The 23,623-nt window shown below is 49.9% G+C and overlaps 1 protein-coding gene and 1 long non-coding RNA gene across 3 annotated transcripts in view; both read right to left on the reverse strand.

Annotated features, from left to right (window-relative positions):
- Positions 1 to 6,691, reverse strand: part of TOP1 (DNA topoisomerase I) — a 65,389-nt gene extending 58,698 nt beyond the window's left edge. Inside the window, exons 1-2 of the mRNA XM_051803013.1 lie at positions 6,529 to 6,691; positions 6,029 to 6,053 (exon numbers count right to left, since the gene is read on the reverse strand). Of these exons, the coding sequence (XP_051658973.1) occupies positions 6,029 to 6,053; positions 6,529 to 6,561 (58 nt within the window). The 5' untranslated portion in view covers positions 6,562 to 6,691. The remainder of the gene's footprint in view (positions 1 to 6,028; positions 6,054 to 6,528) is intronic.
- An 814-nt stretch (positions 6,692 to 7,505) lies between these two features.
- Positions 7,506 to 23,623, reverse strand: part of LOC127477978 (uncharacterized) — a 45,330-nt gene continuing 29,212 nt past the window's right edge. The window contains exons 2-4 of one of the 2 annotated variants that reach the window (XR_007907082.1): positions 12,700 to 14,922; positions 9,399 to 9,925; positions 7,506 to 9,040 (exon numbers count right to left, since the gene is read on the reverse strand). This is a non-coding gene — a long non-coding RNA (uncharacterized LOC127477978). The other variant, XR_007907081.1, reaches the window with a different exon arrangement.

Below are 23,623 nucleotides of genomic sequence, written 5' to 3' on the forward strand. Positions count from 1 at the left end.
AGCAAGCCCATACCCTTCTCCTGTTCTCTTACCAGGAGGAACCACTCTGGAATCCAATGATATCCACATTTTGATGATCTGTATTTAAACACTGGCAGTGCTAAACGGCTCAGAACGAGAGTCCTGCAGGGAGAAGGTACAGCCAGGCAGATCTGTCACCTGCTCTGTCAGAAGGGACAGTCCCAGGAAAGCAAGCTGATAAACACTGATTTCTGCATCAAATATCCTCTCTCAGATTTGCAAAGCTAAGACACAGTCCTTCAGGACCCCAGGCAGGACAGAACACACAACACTAAATAGATTTTGCTCCCATGTTTCAGTGTGTGAGGTTTTCTGTAAAATGTGGGGCAGTTTCTATAAAACTGGCAGCTGCAAAGCCAATTCAATTTAATAAGCCAATAAATATTCGTGAATGACTGCATGTCTTACAAGGAATTGAGAAATTACATCAGCATAACCAGCTCGAGCAGACTCGAAAGAGAAACTGCCCCATCTTGAAAAGCCATAGGAAAAAAAAATCTGCACTGATTTCCTAGGTTAAATTGTATTTTTCTTAAATAGTCACTGTGACATTAAAGCTCATCCCTGAAGTCCAGTAACAAAAAAGATACACTGTCAGCGCTCCGCTGATTTTAGCAGAACTACAGCAACTTAAAACACCAGGAACAATCTGAGCTGGAGCCTCCCTCTAACAGGGCAGTGGCTTGTGCTATTTCAGCAGGTATTACTTTAACAGGAATCCAGTGAAATCATTAACAGAGGAATTTGAGTCAATGAGATGTTAAGTACTTGCTATAATTACATATTATTGCAGTTTCTGCTGACAGTTGCAGAAACCTTCAGGAGGTTGGAATTCAATGAACTATCTAACTAATATCTGAAGTCACACTTGTAAATGAAATTAAATCTGAATTGTGCTCAATCTCATTTATGAGCTGTGTGTCTAATTTATGTGAAGCCATGCAAAAAAAGCACACTTCCACGTTGGTCCCCAGTTAAAAAATGTCATGTTTTACAAAGTAAACAAAGTAGTCCTGACAGCACTCTAATAACAGCAGAGTGATTAACACTATAGCAAAAGGAAAAACATCTTAAGAAAACTTGCTAGAAGAAGGAAGCACACGGGCCATTAACCCCCAAAACACATCTTCCAGCACATTTAAGTAATTCTGCTGAGTTTTAACAAAAACACAAGTTGGCCGCAGCTCACAGAAGGGCACTCAACTCCCCACTCCCACAAGACACCCATTAAGTTTTAACCTGAATGCTGAATGTGTCAGAACAATTAACACAACAGACCTCAAGGTCTCTAGCAAAGCCCTTCTGAGGCTTCTGCTGGGAAAACAGAGGCAACCAACTCATGTAGCACATGACAGTTAAGAGCAGTTTACCAACAGTGCGTCTATTTACATTCTGAGAAGCGTCAGGAATGATCGATTTGTCAGAGTATTCTCACTTATAACAATCTGAAGATTATCCGTTATGTCCTACAAGCCCTGCGAGGGATTGCTGTGAACATATTGAAAATCATTGCAAAAAAACAAAACTAAGAAATTTTGTAGAGATTGGCGTCTGACGTGAAACACTTCTAAAATAAATAAAAAAAAAAAAGCTAAGTGGTTACAGACTTAAAACTACCCAAGCATTGTTCTGGGGCTGTGGGCAGCACTTCCCACAATGCAGGCTCATCACCAGAGCTGCAGTCTGGAGCAAAGGCAGGGAGCAAAGCAAGGAAGGAACAGGCTCCATTCTTCAGGATTCACATCTCCAAGTACCACAGAAAAGGCAAAGGACATTTTCAGCAGAGATATCCATCTGCACCTAAACACCATTAACTACCTTTTGTATTTGGGACCTCTTGCCAAGCACTTGACATTTAAAGCACTGGTGAGACGTGCTCCCAAGGAACTTCAGACAGACCTCCCTGACGTGTGACACACAGAACGAGCACAGGCAGTGCCTTCAAGCTTCCTAAATCCGTGCAGTTTGTTTAGTACAGGGGCTCTAACAGCAGCGCTAAGGTACACACAGCCCTGTGCCAGAAGTGGCCCTGCTCTCCTTCAAAAAACGCACACCCACGCAGAAGGCACCAGCAAAGCAGCAGCAAGGAAGCACAGATCTGGTCCTCAACAGACTGTTTCACAAGCACTGAGAAATCCTAAGGATCTCAGTTATGTTCCTTTTCAGTTTGTTAGCATTTAAATCACCCACACCTCTTACTGCACAGCTCTGGCACACGTGAAACATGAACTTAATGCAAAACACAAAACGTGCTGAAATTCCTTAACTTGTAAGGCATCTGGTTGGGTACTCTTGTTGTTTAATTTAATTTCCCTCCTGTGCGTTCCCCTCCATGTTGTCACCCTGATAAACACAGAGGTGCCACATGAGCGCTCAGGCCAACATAAAAAACCTGCCAGCTCCTGATAAGATGCTGCAGCTGCAAGGGCTTCTTTTTTCCCCAAAAAAATAGTCAGTGTTAAAGAAGGCCCTCCTTCAAGCATGTTTGAATTCTAGAAGCCACCTCTGTGACGTATGACAAATTCACACTCGACTCCTGTTAATACACTGTAATGGTTCCTACAGTGATGCTGACCTCAAATTGCATCTTAACATCATTGGTCAAATCAACCAGATGCAAAAAGTATTGCTTGGGGTGATGTCCTCAGCTTCCACCCAGAGCAATTCTGGATTCTACACAAGTTCTGAACACAGGCTGCTGAACAGCCAAGACACTAATAGCTGTTAGTGGAATTTAGTAGCTTTGGAATGCAATTTGATTATTTTGCAAACAAAAGTCATTTTTATCTACTGAGCTCTGCAAACACAATGGGAGAGCTGAAAGTCAAGATAAATTGCTTTTAGTCTCAACATTGTCCTCAGTAGTAAAAGGTTGTTACATCCAACGTTAATAACAAAGCTCTTAAAGGCAAAACTCAACAGAATCCAAATCTGTGGAGAAAGGGTCATTTTCAATGTCCAAGCTGTACTTGGAAATGACAGCTTTGGACTCCATTTCCCTTCTACAACGGTGAAGACTCTGAGAATGCCACTTGTAGAAAAGGTTCTCTTTTTCAGCACAGTATTGTTCTCAGGATGGTCTGAAAACAGGCACTGCTGGGACTGAACACGGGGAATTCTTTGAAAAGCGTACGGATACTAAAAATACAGCTAAGGTGAAAAAAATACCCACTACAGCCAAACAGGAGGGGGAACCTGGATATCGACACAGAATGCAATTACCCAAGTTGGAATTTGCCCAGGACACTCTTGCTTAGAGTGATCTGGCTACTTAATGACAAGAAATAGCCAGGAACACATATTTCCTGCTGGCACCCTCTCTCACACCTAACGCTACCCTGCCATCAATGAAACGGGCGTGTAACCAGATCCAAGCTCCCAGTTACAACCAGGGTGCTCCCTGGTGACCTGCCATGGGCAGATCCACCCACCTTACTGCAGCTGCAACAACTTGTGTGACCACAACCCAAGGTAGTGTGTCCACTGACCCAGATAGGAACATTAATAACAACAGGAAGCTTCAAAGTGCTTAAACTGCTCTAAGACTGATACACTATCCAGGAGTCACCTAAAACATTCTTTATTAACAAAAATGTTTACTGTTGGTACACTCAATATTTAGAATGAGTCAGTACCAGCCCCCAGAAAAGCTTCTCTTCCCCAAATGTAAAGCACAGGAGGCCCAAGAGAACACTTTGGCTCCACTGTGGAGTGCTGCCTGACAATAATCAAAGTACAAACCAATTCTAAACATCTGGAAGGGGGGTAAAAAAAGTACTTGAGATTCCTACAACCCACTCCTAATCTTTGCCACCAAATAGGATCAAAACAAGAAAATAAGAGCTGGAGCCTCACTGCTCTGCCAAACGAGAACCGCTGATCTCGGATCCGCGCGACAATTCCCGACACACGAGTGCACAGAACTCCTGCGTGGAGGAAACAAGACTGGGAGCAAGCAGAGCTGACAGGTTTTCAGGGAGATCAGTGGTGGTCACAAGGTCAGAGTGGACACTGTCTATTCAGCATTATTCCCTGAACAAGACTAACAGGGTTACATGCACCTCTCAGCGCCGAAAAGGATTTCGAGTTTTAGGGGCCTCTGATCAGTCACAATGATGTTACGTGACTGCCATCAGTAATGACAACAGGAGGGAAAGGTGCTGATACCTACACTGGTATGGAGCTGTTGGGTGTGCTTGATTTACCAGGAATTCAGTTTGTCCATCAAGGTGTCTTTGAATTTCTGTATTGAATTCCTCCAACACATGGTAGAAATAAAAACCACAGGAGTCTTTAAGTGCTGTATGTCTAAAACTCTTAAAAGAACAAAACAGCACATGGTCACAATAGAGGAGAAAAATCCCTCTAAAAGGCTCATTGGAAGCTGGAGTGGAAAGGTCAAATATACATCACTTCCCCTATGTAAATCACTATATAACTAAAGCTGACCTGAGAGTGCTTTTCCCCCAAAAAAGATGATCCTTAAGGAAGTATTTCCCAGCATAAGAAGGCTACAAGTATTCAACTATATGCTTATATTTATGTCGTTTTGAGAGTTACTCCTGTACTTCTTGGGAAATCCACTGCATCCTTTCTTTTAAGAATTATTCATAGAGCCCTGCTATAGATTCAGAATGGAAATGAAAGTTCAAAAACTGCGTATTTGCTACTGCCTGCTCCTCCTGAACACACACAATCACATTCCAATGAACTCACAGAAAGAAAGGTGCTCACAAATGTAGATCTGTAAATATTTACATGCAGTAGCTTACAAAGCACCCAGGCACGTGGACATCACGCAGAAAAGCATTCTAAAAATCAGTGTAACTAAGTCAAGCAGATATTTTCAACCACTTTTTTTGTCCTCTACCACCTCAGCAGTCAGAGGACAGCTCAGAGCTCCTCACACATCCCAAACAGTGACAGGAACACACACACACACAAAGGTTGGTTGTATGTCCTCAACTCCCCTTCACCCTGCTTAAGCCCTTCAATTTGACACCTATCAGGTGAGAGGGGGCTTGCAATTAGCTTGTTACCTAGAAAAATGAATAAACAATCCGAAAAAGTTAGCAGCCATCAGGCTGACTAGAAAAGATAATAATGTATGTATATATACAAATATAAATATAAATAGACATGTAAGCGTATTCATACATAAATATATACACATAAAATTAATATATAAAATATATACATATATGAAATTACAGGACTGCAATAAATATTTCTGAATAAAATGAAGTTAGCTTGTAAACTCCCTGAAGTGATGCTGTCTACCTTTCTGGAATTGTCTATGCAATGGTGCGTTGTTTATTTTTAAAGTGGATTTTCATTCTAATTAAAAAGAACCCACCCAACAAGATAAAGTCACATCAATTAAACAGCAAGACAAGCAACGAGGCTGATCTTAAAAGGGATACAACAGACTCTTTTAAAGAGCAACATGTTGCAATCACCCTTCATTTTAGGGGGAGGGATTCCCTGAAAGGAACAGAGCCGGGGAGCAGTGTGGGGGGAGGGAGGCTGGCGATTTAAAAAAAAAAAAAAAAAAAAAAAGACTTGGGGGATTTTGAATTTTCTTTTTTTTTTTAGCTAAAAACTTTGTTTTCCCCTGGGCTGGAAGGGGCTGGTGCCGGGGATGGCGGCCCCGGCGCCTCTGCAGAGGCGGCTCGGCGGCTGCTCGGGGAGGAGGAGAAGGAGAGAAAAGCCACAGAGAGAGGAGAGAAAAAGAAAATGGCGCAGAGACTAAGTCCCGACCGTCGACAAGGCGACTTTCCAGGGAGGAATCGGGGCCCAAAGGCGACCCGGGCAGGCCGGCAGCGCTCGGATCGGGGGCCTGCGGTGCCCCCACTCGGGGCGGCGGGGGCCGGGGGGGCCCGATCCCGGCGGGAAAGGGGCGCTCGGGGCGGCTCGATGGGAACAATGGGGCCGGTGAGCGCGGAGCCGGGACTTAGTCTCTGGGACGCCATGTCTGGTGCGAGGGGCGCGCCGGGGCCGCACTCACCGTTCGCTCGGAAATCCGCCTCGATCTGCGGGGAGAGCAACACAGGGACACACGGTCAGCACGGCCGGCCCCGCGGGGCTGGGGCCCGCCGCACCCCCCGCCCGCCCAGCCCCGCTTTTACGGGAATTAAATACCGAATGGGAACAGCCCGGCGCGATGCGGAAGGTGATGGGGGGTGGGGGAATCGCTCCCCCGGCGCCCGCACGGCCCACGGGGGGACCCCCCGAAGGGGAGCGAGCCCGGGGAGCGCGGCAGCCGCCCCCTCCCTGTGTCCGCCCGGGCAGGGGTCACACCGCTCCCCGCTCCCACCGCCCCCGCCGCGGCGGGGGGACACCGCGCTGGCAGGGCTGTCCGCAGGGACACGCCGGGCAGGGCACGGCGCCCTCGCCGGGGTTACGGGGGTGTCCGGCCGGCGCGGCCGGGGCCGGCGCGGGGGGATGCGAGCACGGCGGCGGGGGTCCCGCGGGAGCGCGCCCCGCGGGCGGGCTCGCAGCGCTCACCTGGGAATCGTTGTGCAGCTGGTCGCCGCTCATGCCGGAGGCACGGGAGCCGGGCGGGGCGGCGGGAGCGGGCAGAGCGGCGGGCAGAGGGGCGCCGGGCGCAGCGGGACCGGGAGCGCGGCGCGCTTGTGTAACAGACTAAGTCCCGTTTTCGGCGCTGTGCGCAGGCGCGCCGCATTTTATACCGGCGGGGCGGGGCCGGCCGGCGGGAGGGCGGGAAACGGTCGCGCATGGATTTGCATCCGAGCCACGCCCCCCGCGGAGCCGGCAATATTTGCATACGAGCCACGCCCCTCCCGCGTGCTCGCTCCCACCGCCACCCCGGCTCGCTGCTTTACATATCCGGTCACGCCCCTTCCTCCCGTTCCTCCAATGGCGCGGCAGAACCCGGCCCGTATTTACATGCGTGGCCCCGCCCCCTCCGCCCGCCGCCGGGCCCGGTGCATTGTGTAAGACCCGTGCCCCGCTGCGCGCGCAGCGCGCATGAGCCGCCGACTATTTGCATACAGGCCCCGCCCCCGCGGCGCAGGCCCCGCCCCCCGGGCCGCATGGCGGCGGGGAGGGGGCGGCTGTGCGGGAGGTGGTCCCGGTCCATCCCCGGGACAACCCGCACGGCCGCACCGCCCGCACCCCGCCAGGCCCCCCAGCCCCTGGGCGGGACCTCTCAAGGCAAGCCCTGAAGGCCCGCTCCTCCAGACCCCCACAGGCGCCAGCTGGTGGGCAGTTTCCAAGGGAGGCAGGATGCTCCTGTGGCAGGAGAGGAGCCGGGCGGGGTGTGCGACCTGTGCCACAGACCCCTCCTTATCAGTCTGTTACGTGTGTGGCTGAGCCCTCGTTATAGCCCCTGCACTCCACTGCACCCGGCGGGAGCACAGAGCCCACGGGAACCACGTGGAGATGCCACTGCCCTGCAGCCAGCTGAACGTGATGCTCGGGGGGGATGCAGATCCGGCAGCTTCGGGCTCACTCGGCTTGTTAAAGTCAAGGACAGCAGTGGTGCATTGCATAAAAGAGCTTCAAAAAGGGGATCAGACAGCAAGGTTTTTCTTCTGGCATAAACAGGGCCTTTAATTTCTTTCACAAGGAAATGGAGGGTAAAAAGGAACAAAAGGTTTATTTTCTTTTAGCAAATGTGATAATGAATCACATAGCCCACCGGATAAACACATCCCTGCCCCAACTGAAATCTGGAGACATTTATGTCTGTTCTGCAGCAGCTCTTATAAACGGGTTTTCTTCCCGTTGTGCTAAATGGCAGGTTTAGTATGCATGGCTGGTACATGTCTCACAGGACTGCCTCCAGTCTTCTTGGAGCTTCCATCCTCTGCTGCAACACAGACTGTACCTTTCCTCAGCTTCTTTACACAACCAGAGCTTTGATTTGACACTAAAATAACCTGGCGCTGCCAGGCTATCTGAAGAGATACATCAAAATGTAAGCAGCGACAGCAGCCACCTATTTGCACTGCATATTTATATCCTGCAAAGGGAAAACTCTGTCACTTGCTTACAGTCTTCAGAAGAGGATCTGAGGACTTCCTTTTTTTACCAAGAGCAGGCAAATATTTCTGGCTCTAGAGCTGTTTATTATGCAAACTGCTTTAGTCACTGTTAGATTTTTAAATATAAACATAATGAAAAGGCTGTTTCAGACACCAGGAAGAGGTGTGTGCCCCTGGCTCACAAGAATGACATGAAAAGGGGCTTTGCTCTGGGTTTGAGCCCCTCCTTGCTGCCATCCAGGGATGTGGAGGCCGTGCCTGTTGTGGGACAGCCTGGAAGTGGTCTGGCACCTCCAGCTTCCAACATTAGAAATTCCTGTGAGCGCTTTATTCGAAACAGCATTTTCACTTTAAACCTCACACCTCTGTGTCCCCAGGAAGCCCTGCTCAGGTGACTCTGCCACAAGGAAGGGACCTGACACTCCCCCCCACCACGCTGCATCTGCAGCCAGCCCTGCCCCGGGTAAGGGAGGGCGGCCTCTGCCAGGCCCTGCCATCCTCACAGGCGTCTGCAAACGCGTCTGGTGGCAAAACAGAGCCCCCAGAACTGGCACAGGAGAGCTCAGTGCTGTGCTGCCTGCAGGAGCCTGCTGACAGCCGTCTGGGAGAGCTCTGGAGGAACAGGGAGCCTGGTTTGGTATCTCAGGGCTAATGATGACCACTCCCATGGCAGCAGTGCCAGGTCCATCAGTGACAAGGAAAACCTTGTGCCACTGCTGTCAAACACCACTGGCACCAGGAAGGAAACATCCAGCTGAGACAGCTGAGCTGGAGCCAGGGTGAGCTGTCTCCCGGGAATCAGTTCCCATCTGCTACAGGGAGTCTCTGGAGATATTCAAAACCCACCTGGACACAAACCTGTGCAATCTGCTGTAGGTGAACCTGCTTCAGCAGGGGGCTGGACTGGATAGTCTCCAGAGGTCCCTCCCAAACCCAGCCATTCTGTGTGATCCGTTTGGTCTCCAGTCTCCATAGGGCTATCCTGGGGCCTGCAGGGAGCCTCTGCTCTGCTGTTAGAAGCAAAGGGGCAGGGAAAAACACAACTTGTTCAAAAGCACATTAGACGGTTGTTACGACCCGCCCCAGAAAAAGGGAGGGGGGGATAACCCAGGTTTTTATCAATAATTCCCTTGTGGTGGATTAGAGTGAAACGACACTGAATAATCGGTGTTTGAAAACGTATACTGACAGGGTTTATTGTAACACTTCTGTATCAACAAGCATGCTAGCAGTTTGGGTGTTGTCATAAAACAATGCAACATAGAGATCACTTTTGGGGGGGGGAGAAACTGTTTAGGGGACAGGAAAACCAGGATGAGAGTAAGGGAAAAGAGAAGCTGAGAGTATAAAAGAAATGGACATAGTCACCGGCCACTGGATCCAGCGATGCTTGAGAGCGATGGTCTTGATTCGCAGGCGGTGGGGGAGAAGGAGAACCCAAATTCTCAAAGTCACCAGTCAGTTTACATACCCTCAGCATGCTTTTGCACCTCCCTGGCATGAGGGGTTGTTTGCCTTTTAGGGCTTAGCACTGGAGGGAGGGATGGGCCCGGTTGGCTACCTGAGGTATCTTCTTGCCTTTTTAGGGCTTAGTCCACCTGAGGCATCTTCTTGCCTTTTTAGGGCACACCCCAGCAAGACAAATGGGTGGAATTCACACCTCTGAGTGCTGAGCGCTCTCTCCGGGGCTCCCCGGGACTGCAGTCTGTCACCATCGTTAATGTAGCCGAGGTGATTGCTTCCAAAAAGAAACGGCTGGAAACGACGTGTTTAAATTAAATCATAAATCGTCCGGGATATAAAACCAGTAGAAAACCCTCCAGTTCTTGATCCTGGTGAATTGTGAGATTTGATTTATCTGGTGCAATCGAGGCTTCTTGCTGTGCTCAGGATGCCTGTTTTGGGAGAGGGAGGGGGGTGCTGTATTCCTGACCAGCTTTGCAGTGCTGTGTCAGGATGGGATCCCACACACCTTGCTCCAGCCGGAGTTCCCACTCTGTGCATGGACCAACACAAGGTAGGAAACTTCTACACCCAAACCCCAATTGCCCCCTAGCTCTCTTTCCAAGCCACTGCCTTGTTTTTAGCCTCAGGCAAAGCCATCCACATCCACATGTTCCTCCAGTTAATTCTCTTCTATATTTAACTTTATTATATGATGCATTTCAAGTTTGAAAATGAAACAGATTTGGTAATTAAATACACACATATCTTGATATTTTGGATTACAATGTCAAAAGTTCAGGCCTTAGACCCTCTTTCAGAGTGCAGGAGGAAGAACAGAACATTGCAAACTCATTAAATTTTATTAGCAGTCCCACAGATTCAAGTTCACTTGTTTTGTTTTCCTTTATATCATTTTGTAAGAACCTACTTTTGTCAGAGGCAGCAACCAGTTTCTAATACTTATGTTTTAGGAGAAAAAAACCCCAAACCAACAAAAGCCCCCATCTGAATATAACACAAGTGCATTCTGCTAGTGAAGAGGTAACAAAGGACCAGCTACAAACCAGACTTAAATCCAAAAATCTAATTTTTAAAAGCCTGTCATGATTTTTGAGTCTCAGCTCATTTGTAAGAGCTATGGTTTGGATACTCCTATCACTAGTCTACATTTCTTTCCACAGCCAGAGACCTGCCTGATGTGCAGGATTCCCAGCTGGTGTAATCCTGTAAACCTGCTGTCGCCAGAACAAAGTAACACTGGTACAAAATAGGAACAGTCAGATACACGACTCCCCACTCATTTTTCATTAGCACGACCTGCTCAAAACACTCATACCTATTACGTACTGTCGGATATATTGAAACTAAATGATCTCAGTGCTTTGAAAGCTCTTTATTTTCCACTTTAATAAACTGCAGCAATTATTCACAGCTTTATATGTAAGACAGGGGAGCACATTAAGCAGAACCAGTAGATACCCTTGTAAGTGGGAGCTTTCAAAGGTCAGTCTTAATTACTGAGTTTCACCTGGGATGGGAGACGCTTGCAGAAGTCCTGGGAAATTATTAGTCAGAAAACAATAGCTGATATCACTTGAACTTTATGATGTCCTCATTTGCCGTGGTTAAGGGAGCCATCGGGGGTAGCGAGGTTGGTGTAATGGGAAGAACATTTGGGTCATGATCTAAAGAGCACATAGCTGCATTTTCTCGTGGAGCCACCCAACATCCACAAGCCCATCTACATCTGCTGCGATGGTGTGTGGCCATTGCACAGCACTGAACACAGCCAGGGACATAAATCCCACTGTTCCACAGTGCCTCCCTGCTCCCGGCACTTAAAAGCGACTGTCCTGCTTGGGAAAGCAAGGAGGGATCACAAACAGCACCTTGCTTCAGCCTGGCCTCCTAATTGTCCTGTGCAGAGCAGTCAGGCCCTGTGTTTGGAGATTGCCCCATCCTGGGGCTCCAGCAGCAGTGTGGGCGCCTCGGGAGCCCCGGAGCACGTGAGAACAGCCACCCTTGCATAACGTGGCAGGCGTAGGAGGCAATAGGATGGCTCTTTCTGAGCATTCACATGTTGCAAATACAGCTGAGATAAGGAGCCATTTCATATAATCTGTGCCCCTGCTATGAATTTCTCATGGATTTAGGCTATTTGGTTTCTTTTTTTTTTCCCCTCCTGTAGTTGATTTCAGTTGCTGTTTCTCACAAAGTGACATAATTCTGTGAAGCAGATTCCTGACATTGCAAGGAAAGGGTCCAAACATTTCTCTTCACATCAGAACTGCTATTAAAAAAATACCCAGAGTTAAATTTGGTACCCATAGTTAATAAATGGCTCTCCTTCACAGTACAATGAGATAATATTTCCCCTGTCTCTAGTGTTTTCCATCAAAAGGAGAGAAGAATCCCCATTTTGGGAAAGAAACTGCTCACTTGGAATGTTTCCATTTCTGGAGTTGGACCACGTGAAGAATGCTGGGCCCAACTCCAGGAGATCTGAGGAGCCTAAACCCATCCAAAATCCATGGGAGCTCTGATACTTGTCACTCCAAATGCCAGTCCAGACGTATTCCAGAGACTGTCCCTGCTGAACCCAAGAGCCCTTCAGAAACAGAGCCTTTAAAAACTCTGCTCAAGTCAGTGGCAAGCAGTGAAAATTCAGCAGAGACTCCTGGCACAGTTTCCATCCTCATGCCAGTCTGCCACCCCGCTGCTGCCCCACACCAAAACCCATTTCAGCCCGAGGGCTTTGAGACAGCCTAAGCTCAGCCTAGCCTGGAAAACTCAGGGGAAATGAGCCCCCAAACCGTGGGGAACTGACCTTTAGCTGGCTTGCCTTGCAGGCTGGAGGGGAGCCTGGCCAAATTTGGGTGCATTCCGCCTGGAGAGCCTGAGTGAGGTGTGAGTTGCTCACTCCTTAGTCAGGAGGTGACATGTGGCCCCATTAATGGCTTTATTAGCTTTGGTGGCCCCATGCTGCTGGGAGGGCACTTCCCAGTGGGAAGGAAAGCCCCGTGCTCCCAGGGCTTTGAGGGCTGCTTGGTCCCTGCTCTGGCACAGGCTTTCCTTGGTGTCTGTGCTCACTGAACTGCTGAACAGCAGGGATGGCCACAACAGTGCTGCACCCTGCTCGGAGAACAGCCTGTCTGGGGCATCCCATCCTGCACCCCTTCCAGCACAGTCCTTCGATAGCCATCCTGGCACGGGCAGCTCTTACCAGGTGCCTCAGCTCTCAGCAGGGACTCCAAGGATTCCTGCCAGGCAGGTACAGCCTCTTCTCTGGCTCTTCCCAGGCTCTGGGTAGACCTGGTTCCTTCTCAGCACAAGAAGAAAATAAAATAGGTGGTCTGTTGCAAGTTGACACTTGGTAAAGTTGAGATAGAGACCAAGCCTACTTTTGGGGCTGCAAACCCCCAACACTGAGAAGGGTGTGCTAGAGGTTATCCTGTTTTTCAGGTCTCTGTGCATCAACACATCACCTGGCAAATGAGGCTCGTGGCCCCTCCCTCCAGCACGGGCGATGGGCTGTGAAATGCGGGCGGGGGTCCTCTGCTGATCAGGTGAGAGCCACTCACAGGAGAGGCGGCATTTTCAGATCTAAGCTCATCAGGGTGATTAATGCCCTTACTGAGCAGGAGTAGCTTAAGGCAGGGTCTTCTAAGGGCCACCCTCTCCCTGGAGGTGGGTTAGACTGTAACACCCCCTCCCAGTCCATCAGACCGTGTCTGAGTCCAGCCTGGGTGCAAACCCTTGGCTTAATATCAAGGTGCAGCAAACCATTGGCAGAGGCAGGTGCAGAACATTTTGGGGCTGTTCATTCGGGGCAGGACTGCCGTGGGTCACCCAGCAGAGCAAACCCACGAGCCAGCACGTGCACCCGTGGGTGCCACCCACAAATGTGATGTCACAGTGTCCCCTCAGGCACATCACCCCAGGCTGGAGAGGTTTTGGGGGGATGCTTGTGTCTAAGCCTCATGCTGGCTTGCTGTCAGGCTAAGGCTGCTGGCTCTGAAAATCCAATGATCAAATTTGTACATTGGATAGCTCTGTATAAAAATGTCCATATCACTGGTTTAAAATTTATTTATTATGGTTTCTGCTGGAACATAAATCTTTCCTAAAATAACTCGTAATGTTGGTATTGTAACAGAGCTACAAAAGCCAGAGCATGAACCCTTGATCAGGAAATCCACCAAAACCTCAAGTGGAAATAACTACTTTAAAGTAATTTTGTCAGGGAGGAAGTAATGAAAGATACTTCATAGAGAAACAATAATCAATCTCAAATAATGCATAAAAATTACCATGAAACTGATTTTTAAAATAATGAGGTTCTTTTTGGCTTGCCTTTTTTTTCTTTACTTTTAAAAGAGAGTTGTCATCTTCAATGGGCTTCAGATTTTTAAACTCCCTAAACCCTTCTGGAACATTAATAAATATTTGCATGTCCTATAGAGGTCTGCATAAAATGTGAGATGAATAGTGTCAATGCCAAGGATTTCATATCCCCCTTCAAAACTCCCCATCCCAGAATTAATGAGATGGAATTTAAAATAATAAATGTAACTTTCTGTTCGAATTCTTAGCACTGATGTCTTGAAGGTGCTTTTTATTACCATTTTTTATGATGAGGTGGAATAGAAACTTAGGCCTGATCTGCTCAATATAGCTGCACTGATTTAACACAGTAGCAAATCAGTTTAATTAGATCAGTGATTAGACCCTATGTGAGCACTCCTCCATGCTAAGGGAGGCTGGCACTGCTGGGGAATTACATCTTTGAGCCAGAGAAACAAACTGCTGGCTTTAAATTAACAATAATAAAAAGGTTTTTCCTTTAATACAGATATTCTTCTGCATGAAGCCAGAGAATGGAGCAGGTAAGCAGTGAGAAGGGAAGGTGCAGTTAGCCCCTGTGTCAAGGTGGCCAAGAAAAGGTGATGGGATAAACTTCTTATGGTGGTAACCTCTAGACCCTGATCAACAACATGTCCAAGTCTGGTTGGGCAAGATGGAGCAGAGCAAATCATGTAAAACATAACTAGCAAAAGGACTCTCCAACAGATCTAGTCTTGGGTCTGTATCATTTATATCTACATCAACATCTGTGTCTGTAGAGAGATAAATCATCACAGCTTTAGAGAGCTCAGATGATGTGGAGACAGCACAGAAATGTGGGTAACAAGCTCTCTAAAGGAATACTTAACTTAATCCAAGGCCTGCTGATGAGGATGCTTGTGTTTTACTCCTGTTCCCATGGCTTGCAGAAGCTCTGTGCAAGCAGCCCCTGGTGCCTGCTTGGAAAAGGGGGTGCAGCTGGTCTGGGCACACACACAGGCAGCGGGGAGCAGGATCAGCCCTTCTGCTCTCAAGTCAGAGATCCTCTTGTGGTGTGTCTGAGGGTTTCTCCCATGTAGCCCTGAGATCTCCTGGCAGCAGCCTGTGACACACAAAACAGATTACTCCCTAAGGCCTTTATCAGGATTGTGCACCTCTGAATCCATCACGGAGATGTGTGAATATTAACTCTAGGTAATAACGTAAGGCTGTGCAGATGCAGTTACAGAGAGAGGCTTAGCCAGCCCTGAGTAGGTGGTTTGAAATATAGGTTTAAATATCTTTCCATACAGTGAACATAAACAGGGTGTTTATAGGAAAGCAGCCTGGTGGTAAAGCAAAGCAAAGCATAGCTCATATCACAGCCCAACCACGAGGATGTGAAGCAGCCTTAAAAAAATATATCTGTAAGTAACAAGGAGCTCATGGGAAAGTGTCTCTGGAGCCCAGAGCTGGTGTGGGAGGACAGCAAAAGGGTTTTTGTCCAGCTCTGGGTCTCCCTGAGTTTCTGCTGCCATGGACTGGGGCTCATATTTCCCTCCAGGGACATGGGAGAGGCCCCATGAGCCCATTGCAGCAGCTGCAGTGGGGAGCAGCCTGCAGGGAGATTGTAGGGGAGATAAAAGAAGGAAAAAAGGTGTAGGAGAGGATGGAGATGCATGGCAACTGCTGTCTGCTTTGAGGCACCAGTGAGAACCCATCCAAGTGGGACCAGCTCCTTCCCCACCTCCCAGCTGAGCCTCATCTCCAGTTGCTGCCTGCCCCCTTCCATTTGCCAAGACCTGCCAGAGGCAGCAGAAGGATCAGAGCTGGGGATGGGGCTGCACAGCCATGAAGTGCCAGAGAGCAGCAATTTCCCTTCCTGCTGCCCCTGCAGACCACAGCCCCTGCAGTGCTGGGAACTGGCTTTTGATGATCATACTTAGAGCAATCAAGATGCAGAAGAAATAAATGCAAACACCCTGGGCCAGCCTCTGGCACAGTGCTGATCCAAAGCCACTCAAAATCAGCAGGAAAGGTCTGTTATGGTTTACAGGGCTCCAGGAAGGGTCCCAAGCCAGGCACACAGAGGGGAGGGGACACATGAGACCAGAGTGGCTGCTCAGCTGAAAGGAACAGTGTGGCCTGGGAGCACAGGGTGAAATCCTGGCTCCTGGGAGGCTATGGGTGCCAGGCATCAACTCCAACAGAAAATGTTTGAGATATGAGAGCTCAGTGCCTGGATGATTGGATGCTGATGAGCCCTGGCCTGGCTCAGAGGTGCTGGAAGGGTTTTCCAGGAGTAGAGGCAGAGCTCTTGGGCACACAAGCTGTTGGACAAGCAAGCAGGCTGTCACTGGCACATTTACATGATTTACCTTGAGCATATGATGCTGCCAAGTGCTTCCCCAGCTCCCTATCTTCGTTTTGCATGAAGTGTGTTGAAATCAGCCCCCCTTCATCTGTGCCGTGCTAACTCAGGGTACAAACACGAAGGGCTGAGCGTGCCCATGCAGAAGGGCTGCAGGCAGCTGCTTGCATTGCCTGCCTGCCCTAGCTCCCAGTGCTGCACTGGGGATGCCTTTCTCCAGGAAATCCCTGCCATGGCCAGAGTTTCCAGCCCAGAGCAGCAAAAGGAAGCGACGCCAACACGGGCTCTGCTGCTGCACCAGGATGGGAGGGCTCAGCACTGTTTCCCCTGCAGTGGTGCCAGCTGGCAACCTGGCACAGGCAGCTCACAAGTTATAATCCCAAACAGTGCCCAGCAAGTGGGCATGGGGCCAGGCTGGGGCTGTGAGGGGCACAGCACTGTGCCCTCCACAGGGTGTGCACCCCAAAGCTGGGCCATCCCTGCCATGGGCTGCTCCGACGTCAGTGAGATCCTGCTGTGCCTCCTCCCTGAGGGAGCCACCCAGGCTGGCAGGGCCTGCTGCCACCAGGGCAGGGCACTCATTCATAAATCCAGCACTGGCTGGGATGGGGCTTGGGGAGGAGCTGGGAATGCAGCAGGGAACAGGGACTGCTTTGTTGGGATGGAGCTGGCGTGGAGAGCATGTGTGCAAGGATGGAGCCGGGGCAAGAGCATCCCTGGCTTTGTGCTTGAAAGCTCACAGTCAGCTGCTCCTTGCACAGCTCGTGCACAGCTCAGCCCACTCGTGGCTCCCAGCAGCCCCAGAGCCCCTGCCTGGGGTCAGCACACCCCAACAGCCCCTCTGCCCCATCCCTCCCAGAGCAGCCCTGGCAGAAGGGCTCACAGCAAGGAATGGTGCTGGGAAAACTTCCTTCTGCCAGTGCACAGGACAAACCCCAGACACTGCAGGCTCTTCTGGCTGCTCACTTGAGATTGCTCCTCTGGGCCTCAGTTTCCCTGTCTGAAAATGGAAGGGGTGATGCTGTCTCCTTTAACTGCTTCAGAGGGAAAAGCCTGCAGGAAAAGCTGGCACAGGACTGGAGCTGCCATCAGCATCACTAGAGCAGGCTGGAGGTGGGTGCTGAACAAGGTGAGAGGGTCCCAGGTGGTAGAGGGAGGCATCCCTGAGCTTGGCAGTGGCTCGTGGCTGTTTATGGGAGCCAGGCAGACAGTGGGGCAAGAGCTGCCAGTGCCCATGGCCATCAGGCAGTGCCCACAGTGCCTCAAAGGACCTGTTCAGGCATCCCACAATGGTGGTGTGAAACCCACAGGATGTGAATGGAGAGACTGGGGCAGGTACCACTCCTGGGTGCTCCTGGAGCAGCACCAGGCCCAGGCATTTCCATATCATGCCCTTCCTCACTGAGATGGGCCAGGTAACTGCATCAAGGATGGACTCTGTGACCCTTCCCAAACCCCATCACATTGCCAGCACTCATTGAACTCTGCCTCTCCACCTCACTCTGCTCTGCCCACCCTGCACCAGCAGCTCTGGAGTTACTCCTGATTTACACCTCATCTGGCCTCGTTTTTTTTCCTCCTTTGTACCAAATTGCCAGTGTGTGTCTAAGATCCAATTATTTTCATGGCTGTTATAAAAGCTAATAAACTTCAGCAAAGCCTCTGGAAGCCCCAGTGCCCTGTTTGCTTGTCTGTATGGTCACCAGGGCAGGAAGCATTAGTACTGTCAGCACATCCAGCCCATACAGCACCCCCGGGACACTTGGATGGGGTGAGGCTGCTTAAGGCCACGTACTGCAATTGCCTGACAGGTAAGTCAAGTATAATGCAGCTGAACAGCATCAAATTGCCATGAACAGGAGACCAGAAGGGCAGGGCTCCAGGAAGGGTTTTCTGCTTCAGCCAGAAAAGGATCTCTGCTGGCTCTGAGCATGAACCCAAATCTGTGGGTGAGAAGGTGCTTTTGCCCTTTTCTGTTCATTCTATTCCTGTTTCATGTACCAGTGTCAGCAGGACTGTCCCATCACACCCCTGTCCTTAGGCAGGGATGGAGACCTGGCCCTGGGAGCAGCTGATGGTCACAGTCACTGTCAAAGGCAGGAGATGCCCCAAATACAAGTGCAGCAGCTTGGAAATCTCCTCAGCCCTCAGTTCCATGACCCCTGGGGCCCCCAGTCTCTGATTAGCATGGGCTTTGTGCTGGAAGGGGCTTTGCTGGGTCCTAGTGCTGCTGCCCAAGGGAGGTCCCTGAGCCTGGCTGTCTCCACTGCCCTTCCATCCCCGGTGCTGGAGCAGCTCCTTCTGGCCATGGATGCCACCACCAGCTGGCTCAGCCACGAGGATGGAGCATCCAGCCCTCTCAGGTCCTGCCCTCTGTCCTCCACCCACCCACACACATCTCATGCTGGCACCACACACTAGAAAGTGAGTTTTTAGGGCAACCCCTTGAAATGGGCAGCTCAGATTTGTTTCCAAATTACTGTGCATGGCTTCCTCTCTTGAGCTGGGGTGGAAGGGCCATGAGAGGGGGCAGTGGTTCTGCAGAGTAGAAATCTCAAGGTTTTGTGACACTGGTGAGGCTGATTGTCCTCAGAGCCCTCGTCCTGAACAGTCACAGCACAGTGAGGGGCTGGGGGACTGTGTGAGGTGGTGCTGTGGGTGGGGGCACAGGGCTGAGCTGCCCTTGCCTTCTCCCACTTGGTGCTTTAACTCCTGTTCTGCTGGTCTCTGCTGCAGCCTTCTGTGACAGGATTGCAGGTCAGATCTGCCCTCACAGCAGCTGCATCAGCAGCCTTAGAAGCCAGGAATAAAGAGCAAAAGCAAAGCAGGTAACATGTTGCAGGTCTCCCCTGATAATTAAAGAGCCCCACAGATGAGCAGGTTTGTGTTGCACCATGTGTGTCTGCTGAAATTTTCCACTACTTGCCAGCAGAAGAGCCTGCCTTGTCAGTACTTGCAGCTGACAGCACCTGCTTGGATTTTCATGTTTTCAGATTGGTCCTTTTTAGATTTCAAAACTTGCAACCTATTTTATTTTTTTATGTTTCATTCATCTTGGGCACTGAAAATAGCCTGCACAGTTTCAATTCCTTTTTTTGTTCTTCTTTGTTTTTTAAACCATCGGTTTCATCCTCAGGCAATCTCTCTGTTGAAAAGAAAAAGGTGTCTTCAGATAAAGAGCTCTGTCTTGGTTTAAAAACTGCTCTGCTGGGAGAATGGCCCGAGTAAGTGCTACCCCCATGCACCCTGTGACCATAAATCCTGCCTGTGCTCCCTGGCTGCCAAGGTCTCCCACAGGTGGACAAATTCATCCTGAGTGATCGATATCAGAGGGCGTATTTTTACAATTAATAAATGGATTAGCAGTTGTGCTTCTGAATTTCCAGAAAACTATCCCTGGGAGCAGGGAGTGGAGCTGTGCACAGGGGATTGTGTTATGTGCAGGATGAAGGCAGCCCAGGGACTGTGGGCTCAAACCACTGCACCCAGTCCCTGCCTCTTCCAAGGACATGCACAGACTGCACAAAGTGTCTGACTAGAAAAATTAAAACTGAATGGTATGTGATTTCAGATGAAAATGTATATACCTGTGTGCATTTATGCAGAGGCCACAAACCACACCCCAAACAGGCAGCACTGTGGTGTCCTGGGAGGGAAAGTGATGCGGCTGTGTCGGGTGACGCAGGGAGGGAAGGGATGCAGTGGGATACTGGAGGTGAACAGCAACAGTCAGGACTGACTGGAATCCAAACTGTAAGAAATCTTCCCTGCTGGGCCCACTCCACACACATTTCCCACCCCAGAGTTGGAGTGCATTGTGCCTGGAGAGCCAAAGCCCCCAGTCCCCTCCAGGGCAGGCTCAGGGCTCACTGCAGGGCTGTGCTGAGCTCTCAGGGTGCTGGGTTAGTTATTACTCACACCACACAGAGCTGCTGCCACCCTTCACTTTGCATGCTTGAGACAGGATTAACATCTGGCAAGTGCCACCATGAGACTCTCCTGAGCCCCAGCTCCTCACCCTGTTCCTCAGCTCGTCCACTCGGGCTGGGAATGGAAATAGAGAACCACAGCTCTGCTGCCAGTCAGAGAGAGGGGATGGCTTCAAGCCTCACTTGGATTTGGTTACAGCAGCAACAAAGTCATAGCAGGAACTGATATTTTGATTCTTTTCATTTGCATTTGAAATGTCACTCTAGGGACATTACTATTATTGTTATTGCAAATGTGTGCCTTGATCTTTTCCAGTCCTGCCCACGTTGCACACACGGACACTGAGAGTGATCTCTTGCCCTGCAGAGACCAGCCATCCAAATTTCACCGCCCGACAGGAACTAACTGGGGTGGGAGGGAAGCAAACACTTTTCACCTGAGGAGCAGGTTACAGATCCACTTCTGCACTCGTGTACACTTTGGCAAGCTCTTAAAATCAGCTTTGCAACACTAAGGTTCCTCCCGAGTGTTATGATTTATTAGTGATTAATTCCTACATAGCCCAGAGCAGAGGTTTCTATTTTAAAGAAATTCTTGTTGCTAGTAATTTTGGAGTAACATCCATGGGAGGGCTGTCACAGCTGGGACTCTCTCATTAGGTGCTCTACAAACATGGGATGGGAGGATAATTGCAGCTAAAGTCTGGTTTTCTTGGAGACCTCACGAGCCCCCCTGCACCCAAAAATCTTATTGCAGCAGGCAGAGGGTCTCACATGAGCAGTGCGTGTGGCCAGAGTAGGTGCAGTTGTTATTTCACATGAAAAGAGTCTGGGTCCTGGAAATGAACCCTTGGATTTTTTCCCAGGACAATGTGCTTGTAGGAGAATAACAAACAGAAGATCACAGGGGGCTTTATCAGGTCATGCACCATCTGGCCTCTCATTCTTGGCTCCAGCAAGAGCGAAGGGCTTGTCTCAGCCCACCATCACTCTTGGAAATGGTTAGCATATGTGAGGGCTCCTGGCAGGCCCCGGCGCTGGGCAGGGACAACAGGGCTTTGGGAGGAAACTGAGGCACGTGGAGGTGATCTGGTGTCCTCTGATCTGTGCTCAGCTCACCAAACTGAGCTGCTGTCCATCTCACTGTCTTGGATGGTGCTGTGATGTGGAAAGACGTGGGCTGGTGGGTCTGCAGCAGAGAAGAACCCGTTGCACCAAGAGGTTGTGACCACCAGACAAGGAGCTGCTCTTTCTACTCTCCTTCCCAGGCCTTGCCAAGCATCACTGCTCTGCATCCAGCTGGTGATGGCTGGTACCATGTGTCTCCCCATGCCAGCAGGGTTGTCCTCTCCTGGGCAAACCCACGGGTTTCCCTCGGGTTTTGCCGCTGCCAGAACTCTCCCAGCTGTGCTGGGACAAGCACCAGAGACCCGCTGCTGCACAGGGCTGGGATCTGCAGTGGTGCTTTTATTTCAGATATTCACATTCCTTCTTCCTTGAAAACACTCCAGTTCTTCCTCCTCAGCAGGAGAAAAGAAAAAAGGCTGCAGGAAGGGATCTGGAACATGCTAATGAGCGCACCCGCCTCTCGGGGCACATATCAATCTTCCCACAACGTTCCCATGGAAATGACCCAATCTGCCAGTTCTCCCCTCCTTCTCTTCCAGAGCTCTTTAACCTGCTGCACAGGCAGGCAAAGTTTATGACAATAAATCTCTGCAAATCCAACTTGCAAAAGTTCTTTTGGGAAGGGAGATGCAGGGGTCAGGCTGCAGCAGGGCTGCTCTCTGCTTTGCCACAGAGGGGGAAAGCAGTGCCCTGGAGGGAATTCAGCCCCTTGGAAGGAAGGGAAAGGCTCATCTACTGCTTGAGGTGTCCCAGGGCAGCCACGGGGTGACCTCCATCCGTGTTTTCCCTGACACATGTCACTGCCTGTCCCAGCTGCTTCCCTGCAGGCTCTGGAGTGAAAAGGAATGATCCCAGAGGGCTCCCTACCTTGGCCTCATGGCTACATCTGCTGAGGGGCTGATAACTAGGGACCAATCCCTCTCATGGTTAGAATAGGCCAGATGCTGGGACATGAGGACAAAATACGAAAGGAATGAGAAAAAACATGTATTTTGAACCTTTACTCAATGAATTCCTCAGTTTTTCAAGTCAGTTTGGAAACTCTGGGGAAGGAAAGGCTTGGACTCTGTTGGCACAAGGACTCCTTGGATCTATATGTGGGACCTGACATCTCCAGGGGCCAGATCTGCCATGGCTTTCCCATGGGAGCCTCTTCCCTCACATTCTGTGTTCCCTGCCCCCTGCTTTGGTCTCTGCTTCCTCCCCTGACTCTGCCAGAACTCCCCTGCACAGGCTGAAACTCTTCTGGGTTAAAAAAATAAATAAATAAATGAATAAATGCCCTTTGTATCACCCCAAGCCCCTGACAACACCATCATTCTCCTCAAGTGTGTGTTAAATATTCTATAGAAAAATAAAATGTATCTTTTCTGATGACACAGAATCCTAGTCTTAAATGTAATTTATGAGGGAAGTGTAAATTGCCAGTAGCCAGCATTGCTTCTGCTAACTCATGAGAAAAAGCCTTTGTTCTGAAATCCTGCCTCTGGTGTTATTGGTGGTGATGATTCTTCCAAAAACCTCACCAGCTCGATCTGACCCTGCTTGCAGACAGCCCTGGAGTCCCCATGTTGCAGAGGGCCCTGCCTGCTGCCACGCACTGTTTGGGTAATCGGGGTTTGGGCCACCACTGGACTGAGTTGGGCAGATGCCTTTTCCCCTTTTCTCCAGCAGAGAAGAACAGGGATTCATTCTGGTTTCACTCCAAACCCACCTGAAGTTCAGCTGCCTGGATCAAAACTCATCAGGGATCCAGATGCAGTTAGCAGGATTTTTTTCCCGTGCTTCTCCCTCACCCCAGCAAAGAGCTGCGTGTTAAGAGGGGGTGAGGTTCAGCTTTAAAAATAGTGAATTTTCATCACATAAGAGTTTAATGAAATCAGATATTGAAACCTGATGCGAGGGGCTCTGAGTATCTGACTCTTGCTTTGTCCTTTGAAACCCCTCCCCTAAGATCTGCCCTGCTCTGTTGCAGCGCTAACAGAATCCCCCAGCCCCTGCAGCCACATCATTACACACACATCCCTCTGAAATACAGCACAGTCCAGGCTGGAATGGCCCATGTGCAGGGCAGAGCCACTCAGCTCTGACTGCACACACTTGGTTTGACAAACACAGCTAAATCAGGAGGCAGCAGGAGCTCAAGCTTTCTGCCTCCAGCCCCTTTCAGTACCAGAGCTCAACACTGACTGACTCTCTGACAAGGAAAACTCTCTACTTCAGGAAAAACCCCCAAACCCTGGGCTGTAACTTTCCACATACTCTTTGGATGGTGCTCCTGAGCATCCTTAGTGTGGGGCTCCACCACTCCCCATCTCCACCTCTCACTGTTCAGCTGCCTGCCCTCTTACTCCAACACTACAGCCTGATGAATCCACACAGTCCAAAGATTTATG

The sequence above is a fragment of the Manacus candei genome, unplaced genomic scaffold (assembly GCF_025592945.1).
Source record: "Manacus candei isolate 608988 ecotype Guabito, Panama unplaced genomic scaffold, ASM2559294v1 h1tg000057l, whole genome shotgun sequence".
NCBI lineage: Eukaryota > Metazoa > Chordata > Aves > Passeriformes > Pipridae > Manacus > Manacus candei.